Source organism: Sinohyriopsis cumingii, chromosome 19 (assembly GCF_028554795.1).
Source record: "Sinohyriopsis cumingii isolate HCF-2022 chromosome 19, ASM2855479v2, whole genome shotgun sequence".
Lineage (NCBI taxonomy): Eukaryota > Metazoa > Mollusca > Bivalvia > Unionida > Unionidae > Sinohyriopsis > Sinohyriopsis cumingii.
In genome coordinates, this window is record NC_142979.1 from 54,543,328 (window position 1) to 54,555,472 (window position 12,145).

The 12,145-nt window shown below is 36.4% G+C and overlaps 1 protein-coding gene across 5 annotated transcripts in view; it reads left to right on the forward strand.

Annotated features, from left to right (window-relative positions):
• The window catches only part of LOC149775729 (phosphorylase b kinase gamma catalytic chain, skeletal muscle/heart isoform-like), a 108,366-nt gene that overhangs the window by 47,683 nt on the left and 48,538 nt on the right, over window positions 1-12,145 (forward strand). Inside the window, exons 1-2 of one of the 5 annotated variants that reach the window (XM_089943969.1) lie at window positions 9,464-9,598; window positions 10,138-11,720. The exons of 3 other annotated variants lie outside the window; for them this stretch is intronic. Coding sequence is in view for 1 of the 2 variants with exons in the window: in XM_089943964.1 (XP_089800090.1) it covers window positions 9,411-9,598 (188 nt within the window). In the remaining variant the exon portion in view is untranslated. Of the gene's footprint in view, window positions 1-8,744; window positions 9,599-10,137; window positions 11,721-12,145 lie in introns of those variants that run through there. One more of the 5 variants, XM_089943964.1, reaches the window with a different exon arrangement.

A 12,145-nucleotide genomic window follows, 5' to 3' on the forward strand; every position in this document is an offset into this window, starting at 1 on the left:
ACTGCTCCAGACTAAAAGGTTGCCCCTCCCCCCAATAACACTGCGCAGATGTCGGTCCCCTCCAAGGCGGAAGAGTATGTGTCCGCCCTGGACCAGGCTCTCCATGACCTGACAGACCACGATGCCACAGCCAAGTGAAACGTCATGAAGGCTGCCATATACAGCATAGCCATGTCCACGTTTGCCAAGAAGGAACGGCCCAGTCAGGACTGGTTGAACGCACACCCTTCAATGAAGGAACCAATAATCGAAGACAAACGAAAAGCCTTCATAACTCTCAATGAACGAACGCTTGCTTCCCTCAGAAGTGCCCGACCCACCACCGAACGCATCACTAGGCAGTGTGCGAACGAGTACTGGCATCAGCTGTGTGAAAGAATCAAGAGATGACATTTTTTTTTAGAAAATAGATTGACCTTGACTGTTAGTTTATAAACGCCAGGTGTTGATCTAAATCCTGACCTTGTTTCAGAATGTGTAGCAACCTTCGTAAACAGGTTCTATTTTATTTTAAAATGATTGGTTGTTTACAATGTTATGATGGGACTTGTAAGGGTTTTCGCTAGTGTCACACTGGGTAAACGTGAGCTGTAAGAAGTACTTGCTTCTGTAAACTTTTAGAAGATGATGACGTGACCCTTGTTTACGTTTTAGAAAGCCCATGATTTGGAGAATTAATCAGTAGAAGTTGGGCTGTTAAATTGTTAGTTGTATGTTGTATTATTTGGAGTTATTTCAGATTACTTGGTTTGGAGTTATTTCAAATTACTTGGATTCAAAAGGATTAATTCTATTATTTTTCTGGAAAATGCGTGTGCTCATGTAATATTGTGGAACAAGGACAGTTGTTTTTATCAAAATTTATTCAGCTATCATAAACCGGAGTGATAATTCTTATTTCTACAAGGAACTGTAGACTTTAACACTACAGATTGTAGCATACGTCATCGTCTTCCATCTTGGATTCTTCGTCGGGATTCGAACGTGAAATCAGTAGAACATTTTGTTATTAGGACTAAAATTTTATTTTCGGATCATTTTTGGATTTGATTTAATAAAATCGTAAGTTATTTTTTTCTTCATTTTTACAGAATTTTTCTTGGGAAATAAATTGTCCTTTTTTTTAAAGCTTGTTGTTTTCAATCTTTCTTGTGTTACTGTTTATTCTAGCGTAAACAAGTGACATAAGATTTCTCATTTGTGATTTTTGTTAAGGGATCCTCCTTTTTATCCTGCTTTTGCCATATGTTTGATGCTATGTTGTGTTTTTACGTTCCCTGTGTATTTTTAGGACTGGTGCGATTAATCAAATCGATTCTTGGTTGTCTAATCGCTCTGTGTGTCTGTATAATAAAACTTCCTATTTTTTTCGTCATCTTTCCTGTCCTTTTTTTTTTTTTAGAGCTGACTCATTTTTAAAATAGTTTCACTTTGGATCTGCCAAGATGTTTGATAAGCAGTGTTAATTATTTAAGTTGATTACGTAACATCAGACACCATTTTTAGAAACCGATTACGCACTGTAAAGTGACCCAGTATTCCAAGCGTCCAAGTAATTAGTGTCCGAAGGCGTGATTTGATACAGCCATACTATTCGTCCAGAACTTGTGGAGGTGTGGCCTCTTTGCCCTCCGATCATTTTGAACTGTACAATGTAAGATTAGGGGTTGGTGTTACATGCACGACTGTGCGAAAACCACTTAAATCTTAATTGGCTAAGGTTAGGAGTTAGACGTATATGGCCTAACACGTCTATAATGTAAGATCAGTTAGTGGCACACAGTAAAGTTTTGATTTTTAGCTCTCTGTCAGCAGGGTTTACATGTCATCATACGTTTTTACATCCTATTTGTGCCTGAACTATACATGTATTTGCAGAATTGCTTATTTCTGACCATAATGGGCAAGTCTCCATGTTATGACTACTTGTACATTTTAGCATAGACAATGGCAGAATTTTAGTTGCCTGGTTGGAGCGTAAAAAATGAACGAAATGCTTGACAAAGGGTCCTTTGCTGATCTTCAGACCAGTATTGAAAGAAAAATTCTAAAACAGTCAAGTGATGAATTCACATTAACGTTCGAGACAGAAAAAGGAGCTACATCTGTATATATTTTGAAAGAGATCCGTGGCATGTAAGTATTTGTTTCTTCCCGTCGCACCAACGTGATTTACATATACAATTTTTTAAAAATAGAGATAATGGGAATAAAACCAGTACAAATTCTGCTATAAACTGAACCATTCAATTAACTTACGAAAGTTGTTGATGGAAAACTTGGACATATTCAAAGGTTTGCAACACAAAAAAAACCCCACAAAAAACCACACGAAGATTCCATAGCTCGGTGTTTTGTAATGGATTTACAAGTACAAAATCAACCTCGAATTTTCAGTAATATACGTTTTATACGAATCAGTGACAAACCTATTGTTGCGTTTTCAGTTCGTTATTTAGTTTCTGTAAATTCTCCCCCTCCCCCACCATGAATGAATGAAACAAAGGCTGTTATCGGAATTGCAGGATGAGAACTGACTCCTGACTACTCAATGGTACAGTAATCAGGACACATTGAAAAATGTAATATTTTTCAGTAAATAACATGTTACGTTCAAGTATTACATAAAAAATTACCAGTACAAAAACACTTCATCCACCCTCCAATGAACTCTATTTTTTGAATCACAAGAATGAGTAAAATTTCGTTTACAACATAAGTAAAGTTAACACCTGGCATTAGATTACCGTGCATATGAACCTAAATTTCCAAACTTAAGTGAAAGAAGGAATGACACAAAAATAAAAATAAATACCGAGCAGTATAATTGTAAAGCTTCTCCCAGAAACCTAATGAAAACAGATACGTTAATTAGTAATTAGTGTTTAACGCCTTAATAGTTTTTCTGAAAAGAACAAAGGTGGGACACGAAGTGGCTATATAAGATGCACATGGTACATGTACAATACCTAAATAGCATGAAACCGTATATTTTAACTGTTGTTAATATCAATGCATAAGCTGTATGGCTCGCGGGCTGCATCCGGCCCGTGACCTGGCTTTATCCATTAAATTACATCAGAGGACGTGGCTTTAAAATTCACTTATCCGGCTTGCCCGCTGGAGGAAGGTGCCCATGCATGCTCTCAGTACTGATATCACCAGCCAAATAGAACGTTCGCCTAATTTTGTTGGCAGTAGTGTTCATTTCATCCTCTTAAATATGACCAGATTTCACCGATTGATTTTTACGAGGCAACTAACGTTTGTTCACTTCCTAATAAAATAGCGTCTTCTGATATCGTTGTGCCTTAGTCACACCGCAGCTTAACAGTTGTTATTATTATTATTAGTTGTAGTATTCCACTTTTAATGGCATATCGATGTTGAAATCAAACTGAGAAAGCTTTCGTCTCTTTAGGGATTTCTGTTCGAATCGTCACCAGTTTATTTCAAAGGTCATTACTACAAAAATGGGTGTAGTGTATTTGCCGAACATTCACAGGTGCTGCTCGATAGAACATCGGTTTTCTGTGAAATTGTGTCAGAGTAGCCTTCAGAGCGACATTTCTTTCCACAAGATTAATACCGTCATAAGGGTCAATTCCTTATTAGTAATGCTGGCTTCGTGCCTGTTTACTCAAGTCTAGCCTTTCACTATTCTGCCGAATGGCCCTGACTGACCAAAAACAAACAAGGGGACATCGTCCATGTTTGTGTGTGTGTGTGTGTGTGTGGAAACGAGGCGCTTTACACAGAGAACGGTTACGTGCTTCGAGAATTTCACGGGTGTTCGACCCGGAGGCTCGGGTCCCTTGAGAGCCCTATAAATTAACTGATAATATTTTATCACACCTCTGCTACTTTACACCTAAAAAGAATTTATAGTAAAAGTGATCATCTAGAATGTTTTTCTTGCACCATAGACTTCCTAAATAGATTTCATTTCAATACTGGAGGTGGCAGATAGCATTATCTGAGAGTCATGTCTTCTAAGTTTTTGTGACTAATTTTTGTATCTCTAAATGTGAATATTCATGCAGCAGTTAAAATCCAGCATGGCATAAATATTTGTAAGCATCGGCGTATGCGTGCATTAATGTTTTCAGAAACATCCGTTATCATAATTAAAAAGACATTAATATGTAGTAAATGCATATATTGACATATATTTTGTCTCAAGTTTTAACGCATAAAAAATCCATCAGTAGTCTCAGAATTCATATAAACGATAAAATGATCCATGTTATCTTTGTTACAAATGTCAACGAAATCATGTGAAGATTGTTGAAACTTAATAATAATAATAATGTCTTTAATGTTTGAGAATGACACGGTTAGGAATTTTTTTTTAGCCCCATGTGGAGATCAATTATCTACATATGTACCTGTAGGCAGATATATAAAATACAGTTGGAACAAACATTCAAAAAATATATAATGGATTCATGTACGTACGAGCAGCTAAGTATTGATTCAGCAATCGGAGCATTTTGTTACTTACGCGCATGAATGAAAGCTTTGTCATTCACACCTACACTAATATATATATATATATATATATATATATATATATATATATATATATATATATATATATATATATATATTAGTTCCAAATGATTGGACTGGATAAAGTCGAATTATTTTGATACAGTTCAGTTTGGGGCTTAGGAAGAAGAAAGTTGTTAGATGACGTGGAGCGTAACATTGATAGACTAGAAACTGTATTGATATTATTTGTCCTTTTACGGAGCAGATTATTGACATAGTTGGAAACTTTATACATAAATTTAGCCTTTCTTAAAAATATATAGTCATGATCTTCAAATCATTCATACATTCGTGAAATTCCGTTGTCATGGATGATTCAGATTACATTCGTGGAACTCCGTTGTCATGGAGTTGTCATGGATAATTCAGATGGCTCGTTTTGAAACTTGTAACAGATTTGTTTTAGAAGCATTACCCCTTGTACTGTTGCAGTAGTCCAGATGAGGCTGAATATAACTTTTGTGAACCATTATCCTGTAGTTCAAATTAGAAATTCTTTAAATTTATTTTAGTAATCCGATTTTCTGAGCCATTTTTGGGGGTAACCTTATTGATATGTTTTGACCATAACTTAATGTGATCAGTTTAAACTCCCAAAAGTTATCTTGCGTTACATTTTTCAGGTCGACTTTATTAAAATCGATGTGGAGAATATTATATTTAATTCTGTCAAGTTTTTGTTGAGTGGTTAACAGCGTCATTTTGCTTTTGTCAAAATTACCGACCCTTCCTTTCTGTCTGCACCATTTAGAGTTTTACAGCAGCATTACGTAAGTTTCTTTCGATAGTAGCTTTAGACGAATTAATATATAAGGTTATGTTATCAAGATAAAGATCTGTTTCAGTATTTACTGTATGGAAATACAGATCATTTATAAACATAATACATAGTCGTGACCCTAGATTTGATCCGAGAGGTACTCAACTTGTCACAAGCTTTTTGTCTGCATGACGCAGCTTATGTCAGCTTTTTTTTTTTACTTCCTTTTAAATACGATTTAAACGTTTTTGACAGTGTATTGTGAATATAAAAGATTAACTCGTGTATAAGATAAAATTTTCATTAACAAACGTTTCGTTTTAACATGTTCTGTACAATAGCAATACCTTAATCGGGTACTGCATCCATTGGTTCATACGGTTTATCTTGACTGGAATTTTGTTATATGGGAGACTTATTATCTGATCCACCAATTTTGATCCAAGTAAATGAAATCTTTAATGAACTTGTGAAAACAGTCATTCGTTTCGTATGATCGTCTTTCTTTTGGTGAAAGCCCACTGTTTCAATCAGGATCGCCAACCTCTGAAGGTGGCGTGTCCACTTTTCAGAGTGGCTATTACGAATTTGTACAAGTACAAAGTAATACTTGCCACGACTGTTGAGTTCGTATTGGAACTAATAGATATATAACGGTAAAGAGAACAGTTATGGACTAAATTACACAGCCAAGATAAGGTCAGAACAGGTGTCCTTTGAGTGATAGGGATTTTAATTTTGATGACAGGGTGTTTATTTAATAGTTACCTGGTCTATCATCCTTTCGTGAGATAGCAAAAGTTATGATAGCTATCCCTAAACTAGTTGGAAAATTATCTTCAGACTTTACACCCACGTACATCCATCACATGGTCTAGTTGGTCTTAAATGAGACTGGTACCCTATAAGTGTCAGTGTTTAATGTCATCTGGTTCAAAGACCAAGAATTTATCCTCATCGTTTTATAAAATTCTGAAATCTTCGATCGTCGTATAGTCTTCATAAATCTCGGCCGACTCGGTTTCCTCAGTTTCACTCTCATATGCGGGTGTTTACCTAGATACAGCATGTAATCTGTAAGTGATCATGCGGTCCGTGAAACCTATTATCAGCTACAAATGAACACGTTTCATTTGTGCTGCAAAATAACCAGCGTCTGTAATTTGGCACTGAGCAAGTATTAAACTCGGGGCCTTTATCAAAATGATTGTCAACGTGAAAACAAATTGTCTGAGTTAGCTCTGACAGTTCCTGCCCCATTTTTTTTTATTTTTTTATATCTTAACACTTAGGAGTATGGGCTGCATGATCACTTTAGGAAAGATGTAGTGACGTCATCGCGTTACACTCTGGTATTCGCCGTGGGTGAGTACACATGACCACGACGTTTGGAAAGTGTTAAAAGGACGAATTGACAGAGTCATCAATATAACATCGTTACAATTCGATTTTGCTATCAACGTCATTACTATGATCGTCATAACCATAATAAATATGTCAGGGACTAACCATTTACTTTTCCGAGGGCTTTATATGATCCTCAAATAGCTTGAGAAAAGGTACTCTCGCTCTGATATGGGGAAAAAAAATCTGTCATGGTCTTTTTTATATGTCGAGATGAAAGAAAAACAATATCTTCTCTGATCATTTAATAGTCGGTCCCTTACTCTACCCAGAGTCAAAATTGAGTGTACACGTATTCCTTTGTGGAGGTTAATAATATATCGAAATTAAATAAAAACACTATAAATGGCATTCTTTTAAACGCACCAGTTTGGCTGATGATTTAGAAAGGATTATATTAAGATATGTCAGTTTCATTTGTAAGCTATCTGGCGATTTGAAATCTGTTGGCTGGCTTCAGTGGTTAAGTGCTGCGGCAGGAGTTGAAGAGATTCACTTTCATTCCTTAAATACAGCTCGCATGGGATAATAAATCTCGAGTTGAACTGGCAGGTGGCCACACGATTTCAGTGCCAATATCCGAATAATCGTCGGAAAATTTATTTAATCCATATTTTCATAATGACTACTTCGACGACATCGTGCAAATCGTCCATTCACATGACTTACGCGCGCGTGGGTAAGATCTTCCTTTTCCATACATTTTTTTTTTTTTACAACTTTCATCAGAAATATATTTAATATTAAAAACTGAACACATTCCGATCGTCTGTAATTTTATTATGGACATGCCCCTATTGAATAAGATTGATGAACCAATGTGTGTATTGTAAGTGCATATACTATAGCGAGACCGACCACATTGTTATCTCTGGCGGAGACCCGGATGTAAATTTGTGACGTCATACCCAGATTCGCAGTACCCTATCAGCTCCAAATTACATACCAACATGACGGTGCTGCTTCCCCGCTTACTCATAGCCCATGCACCAGAGTTACAATTCTGACTTTCATTGCCCGAAATCTCCAATGAAACAAGCTTGATAAAATCCATGAGCACAACATTTGACCCCAGCCTTTATTTTGCAGATATGAGACTTGAAAATATTAAGAAGCTACGTTAATTATACATTTCTGCTTTATTTCGTATCGCAAACCAACTTTTTCTCCCCATAAAATACGTTTAATACTATTGAACAGTTGGTTGATCGTTAAATGTCATTAAATAACAATGTAATTCTCTTGATTATTTAAGTATAGCGACTTGGATTTTTTTATTTCAAAATTGTACTGCATCAGTCGGAAGAAGACATTCAGTGTCTTAGATGTGGCGTATCAATGTGAGTGAGTCGACAAATAGTGGCCGATTGCTTTATGAAAAAAACTACCTATGGCAGATGTCGCAAGCTTACATCTAAAATAAAAGATTATGATGCCGGGATGTAGGGTAGGGGAGGGTATTTTATATGAATTACAAGTTTTTATTTTTAAAGTGTTGCATTTCTTTTTTTCGGTCAGTATTCTTTGGCTGTATATAAATTTTTATGATGTTGTACCTTACGAGTCTGCTTATATAAAATAGAACTAAATGATGAATGCTGCGCAGACTGGGTGACTTGCTTTCTGCACTTGTTCATTCATCACACACAACGATGAAACAACTTAATTCTCCGTTTTGGGATACATTGTTTAACATTAATGTTATTTTACATGCTACCGCTCCAGTGGCCTAGTGGTTAGAGCGTCCGCTCCGGATGCGGGAGATCGTGAATTCGAACCCGGCCGAGTCATGCCAAAGACTTACATTAATAGGTTAGTGTTAGGACTGGTTGGCCTGGTGTCAGGATAATGTGACTGGGTGGGACATCGTGCTACATGTCTGCGGCATGATGCCCCAGTGCTAGACATCACTTAAAAGTGCCACACTGCCGGTATCGTAGCGATTAGACCAGCAAGTTGTTCTCCACCCCTTTTGGTTTTTGGTTGTTTGACTAACGGCGCCAGTCAAACAAAAAAAAAAAAAAAGTAAAGGTGGAAAAGAACTTGCTGGTCTACGTAGCGATATGACTGGAAAATTGTTAAAGCTACGTTAAAAATCTAAATCACACACACACACACACGTTTCTGTTTTTGTAAATATTACCTTTTCAGGTTTGTTAGAGACGCCTCATTACGTATCTGGTTACATAGATCAGGTGTTAATTATTAAGGATTTTTAATTGTTTATGAAATTTCTCAGGAATACCAGTTAGGGAGGGAAAAAAACGAAAGCCAGAAAACTATGAAAAGTCAAGTACAGCTGAGATTCTTTCATGCATATATAATGATGTTTCATACGCGGGGTTAATTATATAGATGGATTACTTAACATTATTACACTATTTTTAGAACATTACGTAGCATAATAGATTTGACCCAGTATTCGAAGTGCCAGTCTATATGGTTTAGAGGTGTGATGAAATCCAGCCATCCTATTGGTCCAGAACTGGTGGAGGCGTGGCTCATGTAATCTGATCGGCGTAAACTGTACTATTACTTGTTAGGTTATTGACACTTAAAACCATTTAGTTTGTATGTATGTCAGCGTGTTAACATCCTGTTTCATGGCTTCATTTTGTGGCAAAACTAGACATGCATTTTCAGATTTGCTTATTTCTGAAGGGAATAACCCATTGCTGTAAATAGAGAGACAATGGTGAAATTGTTGAGGCCTTGTTGGAGTGTAAAAATAAACAAAATTCTGGACAAAGGGTCATTTGCAGACCTCCATACCAAAGTTAAAAAGAAAATGCTTAAACAGCCTGAGGTTGAATTCACAATAAAGTTCGAGACGGAAGAAGGAGCTACACTTGTTTATATTCTGAATGAAATCTGTGGCATGTAAGTAAATATACTGGGTCGGCTGGTAGGTAGGGAACAGTTTTAGTTTCTCAGGTACCTAAGTTACAATTTGATTAGTAAATTTAAATTTAAATAACAATGAAATTGCCGAAGTTAAATTTTTCCGAATGTGGACAATATGATTATAACTTATCTGTGGAAGTTATGAAGATTATTAACGTAGATTTTATTGATGTTATCAGGAATTCTTACAAATAATATATGACAGGTAATGCAGTAATAAACTGATTTAAAAATATCACCACTTTATTTAAAATATAATATGTTCCAATTGCAAACTAATTGTTTATCGTTGGATAAATATTTCAAATACAAAAGAAGGAACAAATGCAACACTTTATTTACATGTTGTCAGAACAGATATAATTGGAAAGATAAAAACTTAATTATTTTACTGGGATAGACAGAAAAAAGAACAAAGTCATAGGGCAGCACCCACTTAAGTTGTTTTAGTTAAACTTTTATTTGGTTGAGATAATTATTGGAATTGGTGTAAGATGCAGTTTTCATTAATGCAGGTCTCTTCACATGGTCTGGAAATTAACAGGAATGAACAGCAATCACAACTGCAGCAACAATAACAGCAACTATTGTTGCAATGAAATTGTGGTGGTGGCAGTTCACATGGTCTGGAAAGTAACAGGGATGACAGCAATCACAACTGCAGCAACAATAACAGCAACTGTTGTTGCAATGAAATTGTGGTGGTGGCAGTTGACATGGTCTGGAAAGTAACAGGAATGACAGCAATCACAACTGCAGCAACAATAACAGCAACTATTGTTGCAATGAAATTGTGGTGGTGGCAGTTCACATGGTCTGGAAATTAACAGGAATGACAGCAATCACAACTGCAGCAACAATAACAGGAACTATTGTTGCAATGAAATTGTGGTGGTGGCAGTTGGGGGGTGAAATTGTTTTAGGGCATTCTACCAACGTAATATTGTACTGCACTCATTGATAACTTAGTTGATCTGGACTGAAAGTTTACGGGGTGGGGGTGGAGCTTGTTAGCCAGTCAGCTAATTTTGACCAAATTTTATGAAATCATGAATTTGAAACCAGAACTTTTTTCTTTGTTACATTTTTATGGCTAAAACCCGACTGTTTGAGTCACCAATCTCTGGTCTTTGTAACCAGATCAGCTTGGGGATAGCCAAATTTTGTTTATGTTGTTTTCTTTTACCCTCATTTGTGCTTCAGAGGTCCCCATTTTTTAAAATTTGACCCCCATTTTTGTTACCAAAGTTTTTTTTATAATTCAGTTTGACCCCTAGTTGTGACATGAAGGGGATTTTTGACTCTTAATCTTACCCTAGGGGATACATGGAGTTTAGTTTTTTAAGGTGGTGTGTCTATTTTTTAGAATGGTCATTAAAAATTTGCAAAACCTTTAAAATTAGTGTCTGACATTTTGAGCTGAAAGTGGAAATGATTAAAATATCGATGGCATACAAATCCTGTAATGATACATGGTGGCCAGTGTAACTGGTGGAGGAAAAATCTGGGACTACCCCAGTAAGAACCACCATCCCATGGGAAGGTTTTTACAGCCTTTCTCGATACTGACATTGGCCAAGCCCAAAGTTTGAACCCTGTTTGGCGGATAATGGTTAGATAGCCATGATCAGTTAATGTTGAACAATTTAGACCACTTGACCTGCCAAGCCCCTGCGTTATAGTGAATAGTTCTCATGGATTTTCTTGATTAGATAACCACAAGGCATTAGTAATAGGTGGCATTTAAGTGATACGATTTCAAATATAGGGAAAATATGTTCATTTAGAAAACTGGAGATGGATCAGGAGAGTTTATGGGATGCGATGTTGCCCATTCGTCATCTGTCATCCAGCCATCAGTTAGCTATTCCTATTCCACATAAACCAGGAGGATTACCTTCAGACTTTACACACACACATTCATCTCGAGTGTCTAGTTGGTTCTAAAAGAAGATGGTGCCAATCCAACCTCCAGTATGATCATCATGGCAGCCATCTTGAAAATCTTGTTAATCTTGTTATTGCTACACCTGCTGAATGAATGGTCATATCAACACTAAAAGACTTCAGAATGATATCTAGCTGGTTCTAAATATAGGTAAAAAGTGATTCTGAATTCTAATATGGCCACTGGCAGCCTTCTTAAAAATCACAGTACATGTACTTGAATAGAACATCATATTGATGTGAGGCTTTCACCAGAAGACTTGTCTTGTCCTGTTGTTCTTAAAATGGTGCAGATCTGACATGCAGTATGACCGCCACAGCAGCCATATTGAAAATCTTGTTATTCCCGCTTCTCAAGAATGGAAAGTCATATCTTGAGGATATTGTTATCTCTATCCCTTTCCACATGGATGATTATATCAACATGGGGTTTTTGCCAATAGACTTCTTATAATACCTAGTTGGTCCTAATCGAAAATGGAACCAGTTATACAATATGGCTGTCATGATGGTTGTCTTAAAAATGTTCTTGTCTCAACTCCATTTGAATGGATGATCATTAAAACATGGAGTTTT